The sequence below is a fragment of the Acomys minous genome (genome assembly GCF_964271855.1).
Source record: "Acomys minous genome assembly, chromosome: 5".
NCBI lineage: Eukaryota > Metazoa > Chordata > Mammalia > Rodentia > Muridae > Acomys > Acomys minous.
In genome coordinates this window covers 19,378,131-19,405,381 of record NC_140494.1, presented here as the reverse complement: position 1 = coordinate 19,405,381, position 27,251 = coordinate 19,378,131, and the positions used below count along the sequence as shown (strand labels likewise).

Genomic DNA, 27,251 nt, shown 5'->3' with positions numbered 1-27,251 from the left:
AGTCTCTGCCAACTTATCCACCCTCTACCTCACACTCTGTCAACCTTGGGGGGCTTTTCATTTAATTCACAAGCTGCTTTCTTATCTACCCAGCAAGCAATTCTAGATGAACCATCGTCATCTTTATCAAATATTCTCATCTATTACATCTTCTGATTCTAGATTCTTAACCTCTACAGCTAGTACAGAAAAGGTTACATATCTATATTAGTCCCGCCCCAAAGATTCTTACTCTAATTTCAGTTAGGTCTAATTAAGTCAGAGCTTAGACTATTGCTTGCCTTCTTACAGTATACCGAGGGCCCATTCAGTTGCCGGAATTTACCTCCTGTTGTTTCCCAATCCTGTACAACTCAGCCTATTTTTTTTCTTAGAATCATGTTTTCTTCTTATCCTAAATTGCCTTCTCTGTTGCATACTTTTTGTTTGTTTTTTTTTTCAACACTCTTGTCTTAGCTAGTAAGTGGCCTTGCTCCTTTCTCACTTGCAAACACTTTAAAAACCTTTCTTTTCCCCTTCCCTTTTTCTTCCCTCTTCTTTTCCCCTCTCTTCTTGCAGCCTTTAGGGGACCCAGATTGATCTCACACTGGAGACTCTCCTGCCACCAGGCCTAGCTTCCTGAAGTTTTCATTTGTCACCTTTCTTTTGCAGACAGATGGCATATTCTCCTGCGTCTCATTTTGACTTTTCATTTAAGCTGGTCCACTTTACTGATCCGGGAACAGCAAAGCCTAGTTTGCTCTCAGCTTCATATCTGAATATACTGATCTCTTCTCTATTTTTCTCTTAGACTTCCTCTATTATAATTTCCATATTTCTCACCTGACTTTTATCTTTATCTCTTTTCTTGTTGCTTGCCATAGACTCAAATGCAACCTGGATCCATCCAATTCCTTACTATCTTGCCCTAAACCTTTTTTTTGTTGTTGTTGGATTTTGTTTCATTTTGTTTCTGGTTACTTGAGACAGGATTTCTCTGTGTAGCCTTGGCTGTTCTGGAGTCACTTTGTAGATCAGGCTGGCCTCGAACTCACAGTAATCAACCTGCCTCTGCCTCCTGAGTGCTGGGATTAAAGGTGTGTGCCACCACGCCTGGTTCCCTGCCGAAAAACTTTGGCTTCTGATGTTTCTAATTCTCTTACTAGAAAAGTTAGTTCACTGGTTGTTTGGACTCCATATTTTGTAGTTATTTATGAGCACTTTCTTTCTCTTTTCACATATCTAATGTGATAATCAGGAGGTCCCTTTTCTCCTGTAGGGAGGAACTGTAGGGACTTTTCCAGTTTGCCTAGCTTCTTGGAACCTCAGTCCCTTTGTGCACAGTTCCCGGTCTCACGGCAGAAACAGTGACCATTCAAAGGAACTGACCACAAATATTTTTAGACAGGAAAGTGAAAACATAACCTCTATCTTCACCTCTGAAGTGACTATTGAATTACCCCATTCCATGTCCTCTGAAAAGACCCAGATTCAGCTCAGCAACCACCTCACACAAGTCTCTGACAGACTCTTCTAACTGCCTTCTGAGGGGGTCTCAGTTGCCACAAGCACTTAATTGAGTAATAAATGTGGTATCAGACAGGCAATTTACTCCAAAGAAAAGTAATTTGCAGTGGGTGTGGAAACAAGCTGGCTAGCTACTACCTAGTTACTACCTAGTGACTGGGCCAACGGATGAAACAATGCTGCTCTCGTCATAAATGCTCTAGTAAAATCAAGGGTGACTTAGTGCCACTTGCTCCAACGTAAGACAGGCCAAGTTCCCCAAGGAACTGCTCCCATAAAGTTATTTGTGTCGGGAGCACCGATGTGTTTCTAAATCAATAGAAAGAGAGCTGGCAGGTTTGGGTCTCATCAGCTTTGACTAGAGGGATGGTAAAAGGAGAACTATTCTCTACCCTAAAGTAGTCATGTACATGAATCCACATTTTAACCATACAGCTGGGGAACAACTTGACAGGAAGTACACTATTTAAAAATTTAATGTGATGTCTACCAGCCAGACTAGGACAAAAATAGATCCCTTGAGATGATCAGTATATTTTGACATTTTTCAATTTGTATAACTTGGAATGGAATTAACATGCTTGTGCATGTTTTATCTACTTAAGGTTTAATGGTAATTGCATTAATCACACACAGAAATAATTAGGATAATGATACATATGATACATTGTTTGACTACAGTAATCATCTTTTTCTATGTATACATACTCAGTGTTTTTTCTTAAGGAAAGCACAGAGCACTGGAAGGGAAAAGTGGTGTGGCATATAGGGGCAGAACTAGAGGGGATGAGATGGGATACAGTTGATTAAAACAGGTGACATGAATGCCTGGAATTGTAAATGAAAATAATTATATATTAAATATATAATATTTTAAAGAAAAAATTAGTTGAAACAAGTGTAGTAAAATATGCCTATGATCCTAGAACTTGGGAGGTGAAAGCAGAAAACTGAGGTCCAGGTGAGACCTGGCTACATGAGGCTCTGCCTCAAAAGAGAAAGATCAGGAGAAAATCACAGTGGCTAGTATGTGCCAAACCATTATGGACACTACACACACAGACTCTTCCCAACTCTCTTCGCCATCTTTATAGAAATTTCCCTTTCCTCCCTAATATATGTGGTCCCCATTCTGTTTAATTTTTATTCCACTTGGTGAATTTTCTGATAGTGTGTGATGCTGCCGTGCTGTGGAACTTGGGCCTGAAAGAACTGCTGAGTATTCCTGCATACTCAAACACTCTATCAGATGTGTGATCAAGGATGCTCCTCGCCCTGCAGCTGTAGAGTGGATCTTCCTCCTTACTAGCTCACTGGGAGTCCTGGGCAACATCTGTGGCTATTCTGTTGCCAGGCCAGTCAGGTGGACACTCTGCTTTTCCCTTCTCCCACAGGGATAAGACTATGAATACCTAAGGCAATTGCATGTGTTTGGGCTTCACAGAATCAGCTGGTTCTTTTGTAAATGTTTCCTATAGGGTTGTGATTTTGGCCTGCCATTGTTCTGTTCTGTTTGTTTTGTTTTGTTTTCTTTTAATATGTGAATTTGGGAAAGTATGCTGCTTCATTCAGTGCCAATTCCTCGAATCATTTATTAAGCCTTGCTTTTGATACATAAAGAACTTTTGTGTTTACCATTAAACCACATTATGAGTGTTACTATCTGATAATTTATAAATTTATTTGGGTACAGATGTTACATACAATAGCTAAGTGTTTTATTATTACACACACACAGCCCCGCCCCCCAACTCACAACTTTTCTTGAAGTTCAAGAAAAGACATTGTCTTTCCTTAAGAATCACAGAGGATAACTGAAGAGTTGCAGCTTTCTCTTAGCTCCTTTAGGTCAAACTGGATGTAGAGAGTTTAATAAGCACGAGTGAAGTTTGTGCTTGCTACAAGATTGGATGAGAAACGCCTTTATATATATGATAAAGATGCAAAGATCACTGATTCCCAACAAGACCAGAAAGGAAAAATATCAGTGTTAATTTCAGGTTAAAATTGAATGCAAATATTTAAATATTTCCCAGGACTACTTGACAGAGTGTGTGAGGGGGAAGGAAGCAGAGTGGGAGGTGTTGCCAGAGTAACCAGAGCTTACAAGGAAAGGTGTGCACAGAGGGGTCTGTCCCAAAGTCACCAAAGCTCTAAAGCAACAATCTAAGAAGAAAGGAAAGAAAAAGATAGAAATGGGGGGAAAAAAAACACCAAGTGCCTGATTTGTAAGAACAAAATTCCATACATTCTTCTCCTATCTCTTTGAAGCAACCAAAGCTTTCAACTCTTGATGTCTTAGTAGATTTTAACACATGTGTTTAGAATGGGGACTATAGGAAACATCAAGGAACAGTGTTCCACGTATTGGTTCTATTCCTGTTATTTCCTGTTTCAAATAACTCTCAGGGGGCTTGAGGGACTCTGAGCAGTTATTTTTTTAGTAAGTCCCTTGATTTATATCCAGACTTTTCACTAAAGGCAAATATGAACATCGTGTATCCCACTGTGACATGAAGATAAATTCTAATGTAGTTACCTATATTACAAATTTTCATAAAGATGGAAGAAGCCTTTCTTCAACTAATACTTCAGAAGTAATCTTAATCTCGGCATAGAACTGCTTAGGTATGTATGCTTTTTTTTTTTTTTTTGGTTACCTAAAAAATAAGATGCCTTCATGTATTTCAATATTTTCTGAAGTATATAATTCTTGGGAAAGAGGAAAACAAAAACACCATAAATTTTTTTAAAAAGGATGACATTATGTTCATTCCAGTTAGACTACTTATGTGATGTTTTCCTCCCATCTCGCTTCTTCCTCTCCTGCTTGCCTCTTTCCCTTCCTCCCACTACCTACCTCTTTCAACAGATTCTAAGCTCTCAAGTCTCCGTTTGCATTGCTAAGGTTATGAGCATGCAGTGCCACAACTAGATCCGTATTTCTGCCGTCATAGGCGTTAGGCCTAGGGTCTCATCTGTGTTAGGCAAATGCTCTACCAACTGAGCTCTACCACCAACGAAATTGACAAGGCCTTTGTCAATGCTTGAGTGCCTCAACAGGCGCAAAGCTTGTCGCTCAGGAAGCACACCACCCATCTGGGCCCTTCTGTTTAGTAGAAGCTTTTAAAAATGGGCACAGATTCACATCTTCAAAGTTTCTCCTTCCAGGTCCTAACGGAGACCTTTCCAGAACCGTCAGATCCATGGCTCGTATGAAATTCTTTTAAAAACTAGTTGGGGAGCCACCATGTTCCTCCTTTAGTTATTTCTCCTGGAAATTTCCCTTTATCGTATTCACTTTTTTTTTTCTCAGATTGGTAGAAGTTTATTGAACGCTGAACAAAAAACTGGTTGGTTAGAACCACAACCTGGATTAGGAAACCAGACTGTGAAGCCTGTCTGTTGCTAAGGCAGGATTTTTAATAGAAAAAAATAATAATAACCTGGTAACAACCAGGTGTAGGAAGTGATGGGTTTGGGTGGGCAGCATTACATCATTTTGACGAGCTAAATATAATAGAATTTGTTCTGAGCACAACGTATGCAGGTAGCTAGACAAAGCATTTTAAGCTGGTTGGTTAGGATGTAGGCTTGGGGACTTTGCAGTTCCCCACTGTTCTTGTAAAAAGGAACATAGCAGGATGTTGCAGTCTTAACCCAAATAATACATACAATTAACTTTAAATCAGCCAGAACATGCATTTATCATCTATTGTTTTGTTTTAAGGAGCAAGTATTGAACTATCCTGGTCTTGGGCATGTAGGGCCTGAGAATTGAACTTAATTTCATCTTATGATAAAAATTGAGAGTTAGAGGCAAAAATGGCTTCTGACAGGCTACAGTTGACAGAAGGTCACCTTCATCAATGAGGGAAGTCAGGGGAGATGCTCAAGGCAGCCTGGAGACATGAACTGATGCAGAGGCCATGGACGAACATGGTTTACTGACTGCTCTTTAAGGTTTTCTCAGACTGATTATTTACACAATTCAGGACCACCTGTCCATGGTGATACAAATGCTCTTCTTTCATTCAGAAAATGCCTTACAAACTTGCCTATAGGCAGTCTGATGGAAGTATTTTCTCAATTAATCCAGATAGATGTTGTAAGTTGATAATGATGAGATATGATAGATACTGATTTACATTCAGAATTTTAGGCTCACCAAGATAGGAAAGATGTTTTCTTCAAGGCTGCCAAATAGAAACAGCCAAAACGCTATGAATGTAACACTTATATAGTTCCTGATTGTTTCATGGTTCTTCTTGCTGTAAATAGTTTATTGTATACATATGTAATAATATAAATGTATATTTGAAAATATTTTTTAAAAACTGTAACAAGAAAACTGACTCCTGCAATGTTAGATATCTTCCCTAAACCACTAGGAAATAAATGAAGTTATTTTATAGTGACCATTGGGATTCAGAAACTATGTACTCACAGTAACAACTATTCTGTATGGATAGTGTGCTCGTTAGTTTTCTGTCAAAGTGGCACAAGATAGATTAATATGGGAAAAGCTAGTAACTCATTTGCTTTTGGTGTGAATTTTAACTCTTAATCCCTCTCTGCCTTGGCTATGTTTCTATGCAATCGGAAACAGAATGGGCTTGACTTCTTTTGATGAGAGGCATCCTGCTCTTCCTGTAACATAGATCCTCTTTTCTAATGGTTATAGACTGGCAATGCCTGAAATTGAACCCAGGCCCTTGAGCATGCTAGTTTACAGAGGAGCGGCAGTTCAGCCCCGCATAATGCATTTTTAAGTGCCAGTCACATATTATGAGCGATACATATCATAATGGCTTTTGACTAAATCCTGATATTCTTTAGACCATCAGTTGTCCTCACATTAAGCTTATGCACATGCAGGATTCTAGTCTTGTTATAAGCTGCCAAAGCAGAATGACATGTTCCAAGGGCAGCACCCACTGAGAAAACTAAGAAAACATAAGATGAGACATGAACTTGGATGTAAAAACAAAACATTGGAAATATTAATGAGGATGAGTTATTCTCACAAAAGCCCTGAGACATGACCCCTGTGATGATGCATAATTATAACAAATATATTTCTTTTATCAAAGAAAAGATTGTCATATTTTTTGTAAAGAAAACATGATTTGTACTTCCAAGCCTATGGCAAATATGACCTTGTCACAGAGTCAGTGTTCAAAAATGAATTTTAGCTTTTTTTTAAATTTAAACTTTATTTTAATTACAGTATTGTTTAAATTAGGAGGGGGATGGGGAAGAGGTTGGGACTTGGAGGAGAAGCGGGAGGGGATTATGTTAGGGATGCAAAGTGAATATATAAATTAAAATAAATTTTAAAAGTTTTAAATAAGATTAAGTTATCTGAATTAGCTGAAACTTGAGACTGTAGAGGTAGGACTAGTAACTGATAATTCACTGGCTAAAGTTGCTTTTGGTTTGAATTATAAATTACTTTGTTTACACTAAGGTTTTATAGTCTAAGCATCACAAAAGAGTAAAATAACACACGCATAAATTTAAAATGGCTTTGATTAATTGCTTTGCATATAATAACAAAAATCACAATTACTACTATTACTTATAATAAATTCATTCACAGTAATATTTCCTGGATTCTTAATTTCTTTTGCTTTCTGAAGCTCCAATTTAAAACTTTAATTTTTATAGTGTAAATCAACCATGAATATGTTGATATTTCAAGTATTTTCGATAGTAGTTTTATATCTATGCCTAAAATGTTATGCTTATGGGTGTGATAGAAAAGTAATTTAATAATGGAATACTTTGCTTAGCACATGGAACAATAATTCCTGTTGAAATTAAAATTTCTATGAGCCATTTGCACAAATAGGCTTATTTATTTTAGTGGAGAATGGTTACCAAAGCTCCAAGGAAGAATTACTCAACAGCTGGGACAGTGACCCCCTCCCCCAAACACACAAGCAAGCAGCACCAGAATACCAAAATACATATCACATGCTTTAACTTGCTTTAACATGCTTTAACATGCTTTAACATGCAAGCACCACTCAGGCTTGCAACGGGTCTCGGGAACTAGAGCTTTTCATTCACCTATTTATGGCAACCTTTCATTTCTCTCTCTCTGTCTCTCTGTGTCTCTGTGTCTCTGTGTCTCTGTCTCTCTCTATGTCTGTCTGACTGTCTGTCTCTGTTTTTCTGTGTGTGTGTTATGTTTGCGTGTGTGTGCACACACCCCCATATGTATGCCCGGGTCATCTATGTATCTAGTTTCATGGTCTTATTTACCATTAAAACTCCACTTTCGAAATAGTAATTAAGAAACACTATTTTAGTTTTGGGAATTTAAGTGAACATATACCAACCAGTAAAGTAAATGAAAGAATAAATGAGTCTTATTTTGGTGACTATGTAACAGGTAATCACCACGAACTCTATGTGATGTCTCAAGATACCTAGTGATACACATTCTAAACTTCTAACCTAGTAGAGCAAGAAGTAAGGAGAGAGAAACCACGGACCTTGAATAGTGTCTGCTTTTCAGTGTGTTGGGGGAGGTCAAAGGGCAATTTGGGGGACTAGGTTCTCTCTTTCTACCATGTGAGATCCTGGAATAGTTCTGAGCTTACTGAGCCTTCGTACAGGTCCTCTCTTTTTAAAGTAACACATTGCAATCCACTTTGCTTAGGTTTTGTTAGAGCTCTGTAAACTGTCACCTACTGATGTTGCTTTATCAACATGGGCGTAAGAGCATTTCAACCAGCTTTGCTGTCTTACCCCACTTGCAGGAGCTCATGAGAACTGAATACCATCTTTTGCATCCTCTAAGAAACAGGAAGTAATTTATTTTAGGGCATCATGGCCCGCCCCTCTTGAGTTTTCTTGAAGACCAAACTAAGAAATATCTTACGGGCAAAATTTAGTTACAAGAAACATGCCACTTCAGGATAAAGAAAGTAAGTGCTGTGGTCTTCCGGAATGGCTTTCTCTATTTACGACACAGATTTGGTAATGATAGCGCTTTCCCAGCTCTCTAGCGTTATTCACACGGCAGCTGCTGTGAGATGGCAAACGTGGTAAACATGCTTTCCTCCCACGCAGAAGCAGCTGGGCCCTTGCCTGTCTGTCCCTGGCTTCCTTCCTGGTGGCACTGTGGACTGCCAGGAAAAGTTCAGAGCCACAGCTGCCCGCGTTCCTTCATATTCTCCATGAGGCCTTGTTATTTACAAATGTTTCTTGGGCTAGGGAAGCCACAGAGTATCCAACGGCTCAGAGGACTTTCGAGCGGTGCAGACTGCACACCGGACTGAGGAGTCCTGAGCTGGAGCGACAGAGATGCCATCAGCGGTCACAGGGCCTAAGCAAGAGACTTAACTCTCTGGCCTCTATTTCTTCCACTCAGACATTGGGTCGGGAACACGTTGCTGATGCATGTTTTAGGCACTGAGGTTTCTGATCGTTTGTAATAATCTGGGTTTTACAGTAACTATAATAATATAATCAGAAATCCAATAAATATACTGTTTTAGGGAACAAGAACCGCCCTCTGTGGTGTTAACACTGATAACTAGGCTGTTGGTTTTTAAATCCTCACAAGCACTTATACTGCAGAGTAACATGCAAAGTCTTTATAGGTTTTTAATATACAACTCTGCAGGAAACGCACTTGAGTGAACACGTGGGAAATCCCCATACTTTAGTTTCGGGACATCACAGAATCTTCCACTTGCATGCGTGCTGAGATTTCTTTTTACTTCAGCATTCTATAGTTTTGTTTATCAATACTCCTGCACTTCCATGTGAAAGGCTGATATTTTGGTTCTCCAGAAATGAAAAGACTTTCAAAGCACAAGACATATGTTGATTGGAGTATTTTGCTACTAATTATTACTAACAGTTTATGTAACCCAATCTTTTACATAATAAAAAGCCATCCCACCTACACAAGACAAAAAAGAAAAATAGGGCTAGGAAAGAGAAAAATTGTAAACAAACAAACAAAAAAAACACTTCCATAGATTAGATAAAAACAACAACAACAACAACAAAACAAAAACAAAAAACAAAAAACAAAACACATGGCTGGCAACATAGATTAAAAAATCCAGCCCAAATAAAAACATTATTTAAGATTATAGATGAAAGGTAGCTTGATAAAAGTTATTACAAACAGGTAACATAAATTAAAACAGAGATCCCACGTCTGCCACACTATAAAAGGTAGTTTAAAAAATTGATATCTGCCCTCTCCCAAGTTAACCAAAGCTATTTTAAAATATAACAAGTGTCTGTGTCTTAATTGATTACTAGTCAAGCCTACAAATAATACTAATAATATAAATAATACATATAATTTAAAAACAATAATTGGCGCAGTCTGATGTATTTTGATGCTAATTACAGCTTGCTGTCTCTGACCCAACTTTTGCTTAATAAAAAGCCATCCCACCTGGGCAGGGCAGGAGATAGATGGGGCCAGGAGAGAGAGAGAGGCATTCTGGGAAGAAGAAAGACCACCACCAGGAGAAAGAGAGAGACCCAAAATGAAGAGAGGGAGGCCGCCATGGGTTAGCTGGAGGAGAAACATATTGCCCGTGGCATGGATGGAGAATCCAGCCCAGATGAAGAACATTAGCAAGTATTTGAGATTATGGATGGGAGGTAGCTTGATAGAAGTTATTAAAAACTAATGACATAAAATTCAGACAGGGATTCCATACCTGTCCCACTATAAAAGGTAGTTTAAAAGATTGCTATATGTCCTGCCCCAGGTTAACTAAGGCTATTTGAAAGTATAACACCTGTCTGTGTCTTTATTGATCACCAGCCAGGCCCACAGGTAATACAGATAATTTTAAAAACAATAGATAAATGTTTCTAATTTGTGTTTAAGTTTTTTTAAAAACATTTTTATTTAAATAATTTATTCAGATGACAACTCAATTGCTAGCCCCTCACTTGTAGCTTCCCATTCCACCCTCTCTCCCTCTTTCACTCTATTCCCCTTCCCTAGACCTGTGACAGAAGGGGACTTCCTCCCTCACTATATGATCACAGCCTATCAGGTCTCATCCTGGTAGCCTGCTTACTCTCCTCTGAGTGCCACCAGGCCTCCCCACCAAGGGGAAGTGGTCAAATAGGGGGCACCAGAGTTCATGTCAGAGTCAGTCCCTGCTCTCCACACAACTATGGCGAATGTGCTGTCCATTGGCTAGATCTGGATAGGGGTTCTGGGTTTACTGCATGCATTGTCCTTGGTTGGTACAGTAGTTTGAGCAGCACCCCCTGGGTTCAGATCCTCTAGCCTTGATGGTCTTCTTGTAGGTTTCTAGGACACTCTGTATCCTTCTGTTTCCCCATTCTCCCATACCTATCTCACCCAGAGTCCCACTAGAAAGTCCCAGCATCTACCCCAAGTTTTATTGTGAAATTATTTTGCAACTTCTAGATCCAAGCAGGGTGCATAACTTAAGAATGGTAGAGTTGTTTCTCCCTTCTGAGAAGTTTACTGTTTAGGAAAGCACTGCAGTTTTATTTATATATATTTACTGTGTTACTTTATTTTTATCAAAATGTGTCAATAGTTTCATTAAAAGGCTTATGAGAATGGCAATCATTCTTACTTCAAGTCCTAAACTGAGGCAAATTTAAAACTAATTATGCAATGTAAAATCTCTATTTTATATATTATGTCTTCACCCAATGGCCTGTGACTCCACTTGGTGGGCAGCTCCTGTTTACTTGGTTTAGGGCTGGCACACAGCAGGAGCTCAACAAATAACAAAGAAGTGGCTTAACAAATGGTCAGCATATCAGCTTCTCCCTAAGCTTCTGTGTCTTTAGATTTGTAATTTCTTCCTTCCCCTTTGAAAAAGCAGGGTTTTTTTCTCACTTGTGATATGTATAGAGAGGAGCACGGCCTTTCCCAATATTCTTTCCCCCTTTCTAGATTATTTTCATAAACAAGCATTTTCCAAGAAGTGTACAATGAGCCATAGAGATCATTCAAGTCTGTCTAGTGGACACAGTCAAAAGGACATAAGAGAAAGTTTACAGAGCGGGATCTTGTCCTTTAGCCTAGGCTGCTCTTAAACATACAATCCTGCCTTAACCTCTCTCCTTAGTGATGGAGTGTAGCGACATGCCTTTCGATAATTTGTAATTATTTACATTGTCAATGACATATTTTAAATTCATTGTGGTGTGTGTGTGTATGTGTGTGTGTGTGTGTGTGTGTGTGTGTGTGTGTGTCTGTCTGTCTGTCTGTCTGTCTATGTAAGTACTAGAAAGGGTGTCACATCCTGGAGCTGGAATCACTGCCAGTTGTGAGCTTCTGGATGTTGGTGCTGGAAACTGAATTCAGGTCTCCTGGCGGAGTTATTGAGCCCTCTTAATCACTGAGCTCCAAATTGTGGAATTTGGTTTTATAATTGGAAATGTCTATTTTGTATGATTTTCATTATATAACAATGTTTTCTGTCCTCAAGCCTAGATTTACTTTTGTGCATTTTACTTATAAACTTGAGTTGTCTATTATTTATAGTTATGTATTGTGAAAAATCATCAGAAAACACAGAATTTATGCCTAGAAACACTCGGCAATCATTAAGGAATGTTGGACACAGTGACTCGTCCAAATACGTACCAGCTTTATCAAACTTTGTGAATATTCTTAAAATGCATTTTTATGTGCTTGGAAACAAAAACTGCATTTTAAAAAGAGTTTTGAAGTACATGTAGATATGTCAGATTTTGATAAAAATCAGTTCTCTTTTAGAAAACAATAAATCCAGACAGATACCAAAAGTATAAGCTATCTAGTATAAAACTGAAAGAAAATACTCAGTCCCAAATTGGCAGGGGATAATGGAGGATTACAGGATTTAAGTTAGTGAGAAAGAGACTGTCTGCCAGGCAAATAGAAGGGTGGGACAGGAGGCCTGAGCTCCTGCATGTGAAGACGAAGATGTAAACCGGATTTGCTTGTCTGACCACAGTTTTTGGAGTGATGGCTTTATCACCTCATTTCCCTCCAACAAACAAGATATATAAAAGCTGATCCCATGTAAAAAAATCATATGATAACTAATGCCTGGGCCTACAAAATGCATAAAAACAGGTACATATTTTCTTCAAGAACAAAATACACACATAATAGCTTCTGTCACTGTTATCATTATTCAAACTGGAAAATAATAACAAAAACAACTACATGAATGAGTGCACACACTTGGGCAACGAATTTGGCAGGATTTATGAAGTCTTTAAACTGTTTAATTCTTTCTGATGATTTTACTTTGGGGAATCTATTATAAGGGCATAGCACATTAAGATATTATTATCCTACATTTAATATAACATTGCACTACATTTCTACTTATAGATAGTGAAGAAAAATCCTGAGCAGGGAGAAGCAGCAAGCAGCACAGTCTAGTAGGTATGGGTTTGACTTCTGAAGATGGAGCATCTATGCCCGAATTTTGACTCTCACTGAGTTAACGAGAGATGTTGAGTAAAGCATTTAAGATCCATGGCTCAGCTTCCCTATGTCTGAGACAGAGATCATCCTAGGCCATATGCTTCCATTCGAACTAAATTAGGTAATGAGTGGATCTCTTTCTTTATCACATATGCTTATGAAAGGGCTAGTTACAAAAGTAAGAAATGAGAAGTGTGTGTATGGGGAGAGATTTTTCCAAGGTGGAAGATTGGTTGGATGAGTTTTGGTAAAGGCACACAGGCAGTCACTACATTTCCTCTGTGTAACACAGGAAACAAATCTGTAACTATTGATTTCTCTACGAAATAGATAGCAGTGCACACTGGGTGACTTTCAACATCGTTGAGCTTTGAGTAAATTACTAAAAATAGAAGCACAGAAAACAATCCAAAATAGTTTAATTGATAGTGTGCAATTTATCTCAATTTATGAAATCTGTGGTTGACAGACTAATGGCCCCTAACGATGCTCAGATTGTGAACAGGGAAACCCACCAGGGCTGCTTCTATGGACTAAGGCACATTGTAGATCTTGGAATGGACAAGTTGTTATCAGTTACTCATGACGGTAAAATGGACTCACCAAGCATCTTAAAGGAGGCAGCAAGGACAGCATAAGCTGTGGTGAGTGAATAGACTGAAATGGTGGAAAGGGAGGCCAGGAATTAAAATAGCCAAGAAAAGATTCTCCATGGAGCAGTTATGAGGACCTAGCTATACTAATACCTTGCCTTGGTGAGGTTGACTTTGAACTTCTGACCTCCTGTACTGTGAGGTAGTCTGTGAGCTGCTTTAGGCCACCAGACTTATGGTCATTAGTTTCAGCATCTACAGGGAACTTACAGGATGTCTTAGATGGTGAGAGAAAACTCTTTTTGATTTCTTGACATGTATTGAGCTTTTTTGCTCCTGAATTACTTCTTGTGTGCATAATTTAATCAATATACAGCTATAGAATGGCTTCTGCATGGGATAATTGAGAGGCCTTCCAAAGAGCTGATAATAATATAGAAAGATGGAAGGAAGTCAGAGTATCAGTTTGCACTGCAGTAAAATTACAATGTCATCAAGTGAGTAAACACCACATTACATAAAGAAGACATCCAGAAGAAGCTTGATTAGAATATTAATGGCATTGTTTCTGTATCACACTACTGTAAATGGTTTTTTATTTTTGCCTTTACACTGTCCTCATTTTCTATAAGTAGCCTCACTTTCATGGTGACAAGGGACATCAACATTTTTATGAGACAGCACTCTACCACGAAACATACAATGTAAAATAAGCAATACTGCTATATTTAACCATAGGTGCCAAAATGCTAATGTAACTAATAATTAACATTTGCAGAATCATAAGTCTGCATGTCCCAATTTGTGCAGTCATCATGGGTCTTCAGTTTGGTTTTGAAAACACTGGCTCATTATAATTATGGTGCAGTTACAGAGATCCACTGACCAGCGACTGTCTGCTGCAGGACCGGAACAGGATGATTCGGGGATAATGACTTGTGCAGATTCTAGCAATCAACTCAGAAGAAATGGAAAAAGACAGAGACTGGATCCTAGACTGGAACACTGAACAAGGACGCTGAAGTGTAAGCTCTGCACAACTGACGGCTTCAGGAGGGGTGTGGGGGAAAGAGGATTCGGTTTTCTTTCGGTATAGCCAGTGAGTTCGACCATACTCCAGTGAGGATAGGAGCAACACAAATTGTACTTTTTTTTTTTTTTTATCATTCTTCTTCTTTTTGGGGGAAGTGGGGAGGCCACAAGGGTTGGGGAGTGGACCTGGGAAGACCGAGAACTGAGTGTAATCAGAGTGCACGGTGTGAAATTTCTGAATAATCAAGAAAATATTATGTTGAAAAACAATAGGCATGGAACTTGCAGACTTCTATTCACCTTCTAATATATGTAGAAAAGTGAGTTAGTTATTCATGAAACCATGACTGTTTGCTCATGGGAGAGTCATCCGCCCTCTTAAGCCTCAGTCTTTTTCCTGTGATATGAGGGTATAGGATGAAAGTGACCATAGTATCCTTCCCCCCCCCCCCCACAGCCCTAATAGGTTATAAATATGTGTGGCTAAAGAAACACTGCATACAGGGTCAGGATTATAGGCTCTGGTTATTGATCAAGAAGGCAAAGCCCCCAAATGTGTACTCCTGGATTTTATAGTCTCAGTTGTTGTTATTATACATGTGTGGCTATGAATTAGCTGCAACCACATCCACCGAACCCACAGCAGGCACCATGCTGCTAATACACACACCGCCAGTTGTTTCACAGCATCCTCTTTTTTCATAATGTCAGAACATAAGCTGCAGTGTACTAAAAGGTTCAAACATGCACTGGCTTCAGGCGGTGGCGGCAGCCGGATGCCTGGCTAGTCAAGTGAGACTTGCAGCTTGTCACTTGTCAACTCCTTAAGGGATACATTCATAACCTCGGGGGAAGAGGTCCACATTCTTCCAGGAAAATCAGACACATTAAAGCAACTTAACAGCTTTTCAACTAACTGTGAGGCCGGGTGCATGCCCAACCACTGTGACGTGAAATGAGGATGCCCTGTCTGGCGTCTGCTATAAATGAAAGTTTACTCTACATTTAAAATTTGTATTTTTTTTCCAGAAAATATTGATAACGTGCCTGATCCTTAAAAGAGACGGGTTACTTAAGCCCGATTTAAAAGAAATTTATGAGTCTTGTATGGTAGGATAATCAGGCGCATACTGTGCACTAATGCAAAACAGAAAGTTCAATGTCAAAGAAAGGTATGGGTAAAAGAAAAAAAAATCAAGTCCACATGTGCTTTCAGGAAGATGTATGTAGAAAGTGTACATGGTGCATGTCATTGAAGGATGCTGGACACCTGAATTCAAGAACCAAGGTGGAAGGAGACAGCTTTGTTGATGAGAGAAATAGAATGGACAGTTTCTGTGGGGATGGGCTATGGGATATTCAGGGTGTATCTGGAGTAAATAAGAGGGAAATATGGTGGTAAGTCCCACCCCAGGCTGGAGAGCCATGGCAGAAAGATGGAAATAGCAGATAGAATCTGGATTGCAAATGCCTTGAATAGCCACATAAGGAGACCACACTTAATTCTGTAGATAAAAGAGCCATTTAGGACTTGGACACAGTTATCTAATTGATCTTCACTCAGCCGTCCCTATTATAGGGGGTCAATGGTAATTCTCACTCTGTTGTTGTGAAAGCATTATAATTTCTCACTCAACACGTGAATAGGATTCTAAGCTGTTTTTCCACATATCGTGAAGTGAATTCAAACCCGACTCTCACATGTCTGAAAATGCGCAAGGGCAGATTCCCTTTGTCACTGTAGCATTTCAGTACTGTGTAGGTCTAGGTAGAGGGATGTTCCTATAAGATCCTACCATGACAGTTGTAGTTACAAGGGCTCTAGACAACACTCCTGGGCTAAAAAGCAGAATTGGTTATGCTGGGTGCATCTAGTAGTTTTGAGGCTCCCTGTCCCAGCCTTCTAGACCCTCTTGTCTGGCCATGAGCCCTATACACACTCCATGTTCATTCTGAAATGAGAGCTAAATCTAAATTCTGTATTGGATAGAGTAGCATCAAATCAACCTTACTGTGGATATATGGGTATGCCTTTATGTAGAAATGAATAAATATATACGCTATACAAAACAGCAGCATCACATTGTATCTCATTTTTTTTATATCTGTCATTTTGCTGTAGAAGTTGTATTTTCTGTACGTTTTATGAGCATTTTTGGGACAGACCTACTTTAATGTATTATATACACAGCCAAATATCAATAGATAATTTATTAAGTCAAGTTCTTTGTCTCCAGGTTAGGCTTGATTTCCTCCTAGGACAGGGAGAACAGCTGGTTAACATATTTTGTAGAAGAGGCCTGGGAAGTATGGTTTTTATTTTCTCTTAGGTCTCTAAACGGAAGATGGCTTATTTGTTCAAGAGCTTCAGAGATAAGAGGCCTGACCTCATCATCCGAGAGTAATCTATCAGCACGGACATGAGTGGGTGCAAGAGCCTGAGATCAGCCAGACTGACAATGATAGATCATGTGCCAAGCATTAAATCCAGGTGGCGTTTGCTGGTTCGCAGAGCCTGTGCACTAGCATCGTGGCTGAACTGGCACCTACCTCAATGAAGAAGATGCTGGCTGCTGATGTGGGATGGTGATACATATAAACTGTCACCAGAACGGCCGCTGCTATAATGAGGACCAGGATGAGGATTCCAACGATGAGGCCGGCGTGAAGGGTTCCTCCTTTCTTCTCAGCTGCACTGTCGTCTGTGGAGGCTGAAAGAAGATCCCAGCTGTCAGGCCCTTCATATGTGTACCCTTAAATTCAAAGTTTCCTTTGTGCAGAACTCATGTATGTAAGTAAGCAGCACCAAGTTTTTTATAACTTCAGTTCAGGCTTGCGTGTGTCCACACAACTAATGTCTGAAGTTGTTTAAGCAACAACAACAACAAAAAAAAACCCTATAATATTGATGGATACAAATAAATTTAATGTTAGTGCTGCTGGGGATCAAACCCATGGACTTATGCATGTTAGGAAACTGCGCTACTGCTTAGTAGCCCCTGTAGCCCCTGTACTCAATTTCTAGTTTAATGAACACGACTAACAGCCTTTTGGTGGTGTATGTGTGTGTGTGTGTGTGTGTGTGTGTGTGTGTGTGTGTGTGTGTGTGTGTGTGAACTTGTGTGCTCGTAGGTGTAGAGGGCAGGTCAATGTTGGGTGACTTCATCAATTGCTCTCAACCTTGTTTTTGGAGACAGGGTCTCCTGCTGTAAGTGAAACACTCTACTTGACTTGATTGGGTGGGCATGCTGCCCTAGAAGCACAGAGTGATGGGGATCTTAATGTACTGACTGAGAGCCCTCTCACAGAGCCCTATTTGATTAATACCTTATAATCATCCCCCCAATTGTGAGAAAAATTTCAGATTTTGTTTAACTGTACAATACACTTCTCTCTCTCTCTCTCTCTCTCTCTCTCTCTCTCTCTCTCTCTCTCTCTCTCTCTTTCCCTCTCCCTCTCTCTCTCTCGCTCTGTCCCCAAACTCAAACTCTTATTGCTAAAAAAATGACTACTTTTCAAAAAACTATCTCATATTTTGTATGGAATTTTTACATGGATTTTTTTTTTCAGGTGGCAACTCAGGCATCTTCAGAAATTCTGTGCATGAACTTCAGAGCACAATTTTTAAAAATCTGTTTTAAACTGAAAATATTTTTGAAGCATGGCAGGCGGAAGAAAAATGACCCTTGAATAGTTTTATCATTTTCTAAGGGAAAAAGCACAACACATGAAAAGATTCTAGTATGCCACAGCCTGGTTATCTCTTTCTGTAAATTCCAATAAGGTGTGTGCCACTATAATACCAGTGTTCTGAGTTAGACAAGTGAAAAATTTAATTTCCAACGTAATGACTTTCCAACCTAGTCAATCAACCACATAAAATAATCTCTTACATGTTCTAAGATTCTGAAATTTTTGACGACTGTTCATGAATTTAGAAATCATCCTAAATTATGCGTGGCAGGCCCCTGTATGCCAGTGTGTAGTATGATTGGATTTTTTGAGTCATTAGCTGATTCTTAAGAGGGACAGATATTCTAGAACAGTGGGTCACAGTCTTTATATTAGTGGCACCTATCTGTGACATCCTTACTCTTTGCTTTTATCCTTTAAGCACCTTTTTTTATTAAACAACTTGATAAGCATTGGTGTTGTTTTTAACTTTTAAGAGTTTGTTAGTAAAACCCAGACATAGTTTTCTATCAGAATGAGTGGTCTATGTGAACTTACAGAATTCCAGATAAGGCAAAGAAATGTTACACAATTCTTCACACTCTTTAATTCCCTTTCTTCCGCCCTTTTTTCCATCACTTCTTCTTCCTCCTTTCCCCTTCATTTCTCCTTTCCTTCTGCTCATTTTCTATCCTTCTTTCCTCTCTTCTCCTCCTTCCTCTGATCCTCTGCCTTCCCTGCCCCTCTCTTCAGCGGTAGGTCCTAAAATAAGAGCTTAATCCTAGATCTCCCTTCATTTTTTTTTCACTGTCATTATTTGCTCTTTGCTTGACCCTTGGTATTCAGTGATTCTTCCATTAAATCTTAACACTCAAAATACTAAGGGGTTTTCTCCCATTACATAAATTAACCAGAAAACAATTATCAAGTGTGAAAGCAATTCAGTATATAAAGTTGGTTTGTAATACGCAGATGTATGTTTGCTGTCTTGCATATGTCCCACCAACAACTCTAAGAGGTAAGCGTTACTATTTCTGCCCTTAATAGGTGAGGTAACTGAGACAGCAGGAAATTCAGAAATATGTTAAGGCTGCATAGTTGCTAAATTAGAGCTGGGCTGTAACAGGACAGGCTGGTTATAAACATTGGCTCTGATTGCCATATCCTCAGCTAACACTGAGCTCTTAGCAGTTCTCTTTCTCCTTATTTGATGTCATGAGTCTGGCATCTAATTCTGGAAAAAAATGGTAATTTCAAGTAAAGGAAAAATAATTTAAAAGACGGTTCAAAAAATAGCTTTGTGCCATTAACAAAGGTGGTAGCTGCGCCTCTCCTGGGACTCAGGCCAGTGCTGGTGTCAGAAGCCCTTTCTCAAGTTTAGGGTAACAGCAAGATGAAAATGACAGAGGAAGAGAAGTGAAGGAATAATAAAGGACATTAAAAACAGGTGACAGCCACTGAGAAGCAGAATATGGCTTTAGTAAGTAGCCTCATCTCCCTTGTCCAGAGTTGCTCATCCTGTATTGTGATGTCAATAGCCTTCCTGGAAGGACTGAAGATGTACATACACAGTTCTTAGGGGGAGCACCTGGAGTGTAGTAAGTACTTATTTAATGCTAAGCTATAATAGTAATATGTTATTTTTATATGAAGCAGATTGAGCGAAATTATAGTGACAGTTTCCCAACACTCTAAAAACTAGACATTTAGTTTCTTCATTAAGTATGCATTTATGACTGCATCTAAGAACTAACTTATAACATGTTGCTTTCATAAAAATCCAGGAGTGATTTAAAATATAACTGTGGGGCAAAATATAGTAAAATTGGATACTTGAGTCATATAAAAATATCCTGTAATGTTTCTATGAAGCCCATGTGGAATTCTACCCTTCCACCCCACCATCTCTTGCATCATCTCTTCCTTTCTCTTATCTTTTTCCCTCTCTCTATCCATTCTTTTATTTCTCTATCTCTTCCATATTTCTCCCCTTTCTATTTATCCACTAGCCAGTGTCAGTGTCTTTCTATTGTATCTCTATGGGGTTCCCATTTTCAGACACATAACACCAAGTTTCAGCTTCATGTTTTTTATGTGTGCAGGACATGGAAGACAAATACGTTTATCATTAAACAAACAGTTTAAGGACAAATGTCACATTTAATTTCAAACTATTACCCAAAAAATGTCCATACTAATTCCTGAACAATCTGTGATGTGACACAAAAGGCACATGCAGTCTTTGGAGACTATATTTCTCTATTCCCATGTAATTTAACCAATATTTCTTTTTATCTCATGAATCAATACTGTAAAAGGCTGCTTTACTCCCACTGCCTTCAAGACTAGGAATCCACAGACACCAAGATGTTATGCAGAGGTTAAATATTGTTGAACCTGAACATCTGCATTGCTGTGCTTGGGTTTTAAATTCTTTGTTTGGTTTCCAACTTATCATCACTTCTCAAACAACATGAAAGTATAAACACGTTTATCTGTGGACAACATGCAGGAGTCATCTGTGTCCAAAATTACAAGCATCTCCACAAAAACTGAAATGTAAAAAAAAAAAAAAAGTAAAAGCAAGCCCTTGGTAATGCCTATAATTGGAAGTTAATTAACACACTCAAGGGAAGACCCTGGAATAAAATGAAACCAATACTTCCCCAGAAAAGACAATAAGCTCAAATGTCAACTTTGGAAAACAATCAGTACTGATCTTTTAAATTGGCAGAGAGAAGCAGGCAAAGAACACCAGGCACATGCCTCAGGTATAGACTCTTTATTAGAGTCTGGAAAGGGGCCTGTTTAAGCATGGTTGCAAGGAATCTAGTCCCAAGACCAAAATCTGGATTCTTTTCTTAGAAATATCATTGTCCTTTTTTGTTTGTTTGTTAATGTCTCAAAGCAAAGAAAATCAAACAACAATCACTATAGCATTATACACTTGCTAGTTCTAACTTTCAGCCTTGTCTTTAGCTTTAAATTGAGTCCCAAACTAAGAGGGACTAATGATAAAAAGCAGTGAGACAACATAAAATGGGATCTCTGGACCAAAGGACTGAATATCAAAAGCATACAATAAAAGCCTGAACAGTGAAAGCACTTTTGTAATGATTTAAAACACAAAGGAGCATAGAAAATCAATAATATTAAAGATGATATACTCTCATATGGTGCTCTGAATGACCCACGGACGATTTGTGGTGTTTTAAGAGTTCATAGAACGCCAAGAAGACTAACAATTTTCACATCTGTCAAAGCAATTTGTTATTGCTGGGTGATGTTTTGTCACCATAACTGTGAATACAACAGGTTTCTAAAAGCAGAAAATATCCAATACTTTATGTGAGTTGCTTCATTTAGTCTACTCAGGGAATATTCATGACTAAGTGAGCTGAGAGGTAGAAAAGCTGAAGAAATAAAGAGTAGGAAAAAGATAATCTGAGTGAAAGAAGAACAAAAGTTTAAAATTTCTTCAAAGTAGAGTAGTGGATTTTAAAACTCTGTGTCTCCTTATTCTTCATATGGTTTTCTCAGACTTTATACGGGCATGACACGGTTGTTCTGAGTTTAGAATTAGGCATTTCTAATATGGAAAAAATGTTCTAACACATTGCTAAAGAGACTTGTGCCTATTATCAAATCTCATCAATCCTCAAAGTCTGAGAATAAAGTAAAACTCAAAATTCTTGTCTGAAACTGTATCCCCTCTAGAACTAACTCTTCTGGCCTAAAAATGAAATACTTCAGCCTATAAATTCCATGCCATATTAATATCCTTTGGGGATCGAAGATCTGATGGATTGGGAAAAGTCTTGTACAGATTTGTTCAAAATCCATAAATCTTACATAGACATTGCCAAAATGTTCTTTCTTAAAGCTCTGGAATGAAGTTGAACTAAAAATGCCTTAAATATCAATGTTCCACATTTTGACTAAAAACACACAGGCTCACAGCTTTCCTTGTGGAATATAATCTAACCCATTAGTATAATAAAACACGTAATGGAGCAGTCATGTGATACAGTGTTTAAATAAATTGATTCTCCTTTGGAAGTTTCCCTTGTAATTAAATGATCTGATTTTGTAGCTTGTTTGTTTCCTGCCTGTTTCCCTTTCTTATACTCAGAATCATGGCCTTGACTGAGTTCAGTATTCCATGATGATTTATGCATTTTCTAGTTTTTTAACAATTCAGTCTTCAGGTTCTTTATATGGGGCTTACAATTTTCTAGATGTTTCTTAATATATTAATATTTCAAAGTGTTTATGGAGTGTGTGATCACATGTGTACTTACTGGTATGATCCTGTTGTGTGTGTGATGTATATATGGCAATCAGAGTCCAGTATAATGGAATGGGGTTGGGTCTCTTTTGTCACATTTATGTAGGGGGCTCTAGAGATTTAGCTCAGGCTACACATTATGCATCTTTTACTTACTGAGCCATTTTCCTGGCCAAAAAAGATTTCATGGAGGAGGATGGCCTGAAATTAATTTATAAAGTATACTGATGCTGCCAGGATTTATATTGTGACATTTCATTTATGAGATAAGGTAAGTTTTTAAAAAAGAAATGTAGAAACTACACACACACACACACACACACACGCACACACACTATTTGGTGAGAATAGCACTGGCAAGGCAGCAGGTGGGGCCCACTCTTTCCATTCTTTCCAACTACAGGTGACTGACTGAAATTTTATTCATAGATGCGTTTGGAGTGTTCTGAGTTGAGAGTAGTTAGAATATGAAAATCTTGTTTTAAAAACAATAATAGCTTGTTTCTTATCTTTAAAACTGGAGGAAAGTAAAATCTCTGTGAACCCATAATATAAGAAATGCTGGGTGTAATCAAAATGAAGAGTTGGGACAGTCCTCTGGACTGAGTTAGTGGTACTTTTGCTTTGAGCATGAGGAAGCTCCTCATAGTGGCCTCGCAATATTTACAGTTACTATAGGGGCTATCCAATTTGATTATTCCATTCTTACGTTATGTGATACTCTTTGTCATTATCTGCTGGCGCTTAAATATTTACTTTTGTTATTAACTTTAGTTTCAGGGCTTTATATTTTTCCTAATGTTAGCTGTCTATATACAATTATCTTCTTTATTTAAAACACATTTACATATTTTGTTTTTCCCTTTTCAATAATTCTTTGGAAATTTTAAACGTACATACACCCACACCAACCACACTTACACATGTACACACACACACACACACACACACACACACACAAACACACAAGTACACATGGTATTGGCATGCTTGCTTCCCATTCCATCTTTCCATCCTATCTTCTCCCTTTTCTTCTCCACGGGCGCCATCCTATTTTGATGAACTTTCTTTTGACCCACTGAGATTAATTATGATTGTTGGAATGTGCATGGATGGTAGCTTATTTACTGCAACACAAGTGACTCATCTCCTTCCCAGCATCCCTAAAATTTTGGGAAAAATCCAAATTACAGGAAAATTCTGGTGTCTAACTTTTCATGTAAATATAAAATTTTAAAAATCTATTGGGTGTTTCTTTGTAGAAATTCCCACTAAATACTGGCGTGGCAAAGATAGTGTGAAATTTAATTATAGTACAAGTTAGCAATAGTTTGCTAAAGACTGTATTCATTATGGAATAGCAGAGGTGTGGGTGACAAAGTATTGTCAAGGTTGAGACAGAAAGAAAGTTGTCCGAGAAAAGTGACTCTATATGCTTTTTACATCCAATGTTTATGAAATGAATAACCTATTCTGAACATAGGTTAGGAATCCTACTCAGAGCTGGGCCTATAGCTCAGAAATATAGTGTTCATTAAGATTGATGAAGGCCCTGCATGCCATCTCCAATGCCAGGAAAAGATCTGGTATGAAAATAGATGCATTTCTAAGGCACTAAACTGATACCCAAACATCAGGCTGCCAAGAATAGGAGGAGCTCACACTGTCTGACCAAAAGAATAAGCATCTCTTTCAATCTCTGTCCTCTTCTAAAATGAGCATAATAGTACTGCCTGTCCCATGATGGTTGTTGAGAAGATGCGAGGTGACGCTGATAAAGTACCTGACATCACTCTTTACACACAGTGAGTATTCAGTGAAATATCTGCTCTTAGCACTGCTCAGAATAATTGCCATCCTACACATTATGATATGCTATCAATCATGTTAATATTATTGTGAATGTTGTTTTTAAGATAAATTTGCCATAGTATTTTACCAGGCTGTTAAAGAAGAACTAAACTGAAGTGCCTCATATTATTCCAAATGACAGAAAAGGAAGGAATACTTTCAAGCAATGAATCCACAGTTACACTGATAGCTAAAACTAATCTCAAGACACATCAAAAAATTATAGACCCATCTCCTTATGAATATAGATGCAAAAATTCTCAACCAAACACTTGCAAAATGAAACCAAGAACACCTCAAAATGGTCTTCTGTCATGATCAAATAGGCTTTGTCCCAGAGATATAGAGATAGTTCAACATATGTAAGCAAACACCCATGACGCACTTGGTCATCTCAGTAGATGCAGGAAAGACCATTACCAAGTTGAATAAATAAAACATTATGATAAAAGCCCTTGAGATACTAGCAAAAGGGTATATATCCTTCAATAAAGGTTATATAAAACAAGTCTAGAAATAACATCATAGTAAATGTAGAAAAACTAGGCACAAGACTCGGATGTCCACTGTGAATGCTCCTTTTCGATCTAGCATTCCAATTCTTAGTTAGAACAACACAACAATAGAAAGCTAGAAGAGATACAAATATGAAAGGAAGAAGTCAAAGTATTCTTTCTTTTAAATTATTTTTTAAATGTTTGAAATTATAAACATAATTACATCATCTATCCCTTCCCTTTCCCACCTCCAAAACTGCTATATGCTCCACTTTGTTCTCTTTCAATTTCATGACCTCTTTTTTTTTATTAATTGTAGCTAGATAGTTAAAATTACTAAATACATAAGTACAACCTTCTCAGTCTGTATAATGCTACTTGTATTTTCAGATTATATGAATATATACATAAAAGACTCTAAATATAGTCTACCAGAAAAGTCTTGTAACTGATAAACACCTTTAGCAAAGTGATCTGGTAAAAAAAAAAGTTAACACACAAAAATCAGTAATGTTCCTATAAACCAATTACAAATATACTGAGAAAGAAACCAGAGAATCAATCCCATGTGTAATAGCCACCCCCAAAAGTTATATCAGCAAACCTTTGAGAAGAAAGTGAAAGAGCTGTACAATTAAAACTTCAGAACACTAAAGAAAGAAATTGAGGATGACAACAGAAAATAAAAGACTTCTCGTGCTCACAGATTTGGAAAATTAAAATTGTGAAAAAATTCACACTACCAAAGGAAACTAAAAAATACAATAATCTAAATAAAACTTCAAGCCAATTTTCACAGAAACGAAAAAGATGTAAAAATGCAGACAGAAACACAAGACACAGAAGCAAAACAATCTTGACCAATAGGAGAACAAGGGAAGAGTATTCAAAAAAAAGATGAAGGTCAGTCAAAAACATGCTTGTCAATCATCCTCACTACTGGAAAAGCATGCAATCTGGAGCAGATGGGTTGTGGTAGATGAGAGCAGACAGGATATTCACCATTTGAACCAAAGACTCAAGGTACAGAGGTCTAGAAGGGTCCTAAATAAAATCAAGTGTTCAAAGGTTATAACTAATCAGTTGCTTCTGAAAACTGCAAGATCCCAAGGAAAACTCAATTTCCTTGATCCTAGAATTTATCCTTAAAAGTAACAACCTTTGAAACTCAAAAACCAACCAACCAACCAACAATGTGAGTTCACTTAATTGCTAGCTATTATCATTTGGTAATTTGTATGCCTCAAATTTGGAATCTGAATCACTGACGCACTTAAAGTACAAACAACGCTGGCTGTGTGATATCTGTCTCAGTTTACTAGAAGGAAACATGAGGAGGATCCCATTTGTGGTGTACATATCTCAAGGAGACAGAGAATTTATCCATTCTCTGGTCAAGAGACATATAGGTTGTTTCCAGATTCTGGCTATTATGAATAAAGCTGCTAAGAACATGGTTGAGCAAATGTCCCTATTGTATGGTGGAACATCTTTCTGGTATATGCCTAGGAATGGTATAGCTGGGTCTTGCAGTAGCACTATTCCCAATTTCTGAGAAAGCATTAGATTGATTTCCAAAGTGGTTGTACAAGTTTGCACTCCTACCAGCAATGGAGGAGTGTTCCCCTTTCGCCATCCTCATCAACATGTGCTGTCACTTGAGTTTTTAATCTTAGCCATTCTGGTAGGTGTAAGAGGGAATCTCAGAGTCCTTTTGATTTGCATTTTCCTGATAACTAAGGACATTGATCATTTCTTTAGGTGTTTCTTGGCCATTTAATGTTCTTCTTCTGGAATTCTCTTTTTAGCTCTGTACCCTATCTTCTAATTGTGTTATTTAGTTTGGCGGTACATTTACATAATGGAATACTACTCAGCCATTAAAAACAAGGAAATCTTGAAATTCGCAGGCAAGTGGATGGAATTAGAAACGGTCATCCTGAGTGAGGTAACCCAGACCCAGAAAGACACTCCTGGTATATACTCACTTATAAGTGGATATTAGCCCAACACAGATGTCCTCTGAGAGACTCCACTCAGTGGGGGATCAAGACAGATGCTGGAACTCACTGCTGGACTCTGGATAGAGTGCTGAGAGTGGTATGGAAGAATGGGGGGATAGATGGGCCCAGAGGGTTCAGGGGCCCCATAAGGAGATCACCAAGGCCGATGGATCTGAACTCAAGGGGACCTAAAAGAACTGTTGCACCACCCAAGGACAATGCACGGAGTAAACCCATACCCCCTTTTCAAATATAGCCAAGGACAGCTCATTCTCCATGGTTATGGGGAGAGTGGGGACTGCCTCTGACATACTCTCTGGTTCCCCCAATTTGATTACTTCCTCTTGG

At 38.3% G+C, this 27,251-nt stretch overlaps 1 protein-coding gene across 2 annotated transcripts in view; it reads right to left on the bottom strand.

The window, feature by feature from the left end:
• PLXDC2 (plexin domain containing 2) overlaps nt 1-27,251 on the bottom strand; it is a 400,556-nt gene that overhangs the window by 13,429 nt on the left and 359,876 nt on the right. For both annotated transcript variants that reach the window (XM_084783674.1, XM_084783673.1), the window contains exon 13: nt 17,143-17,303. In XM_084783674.1, coding sequence (XP_084639800.1) covers nt 17,143-17,303 — 161 coding nt within the window. The remainder of the gene's footprint in view (nt 1-17,142; nt 17,304-27,251) is intronic.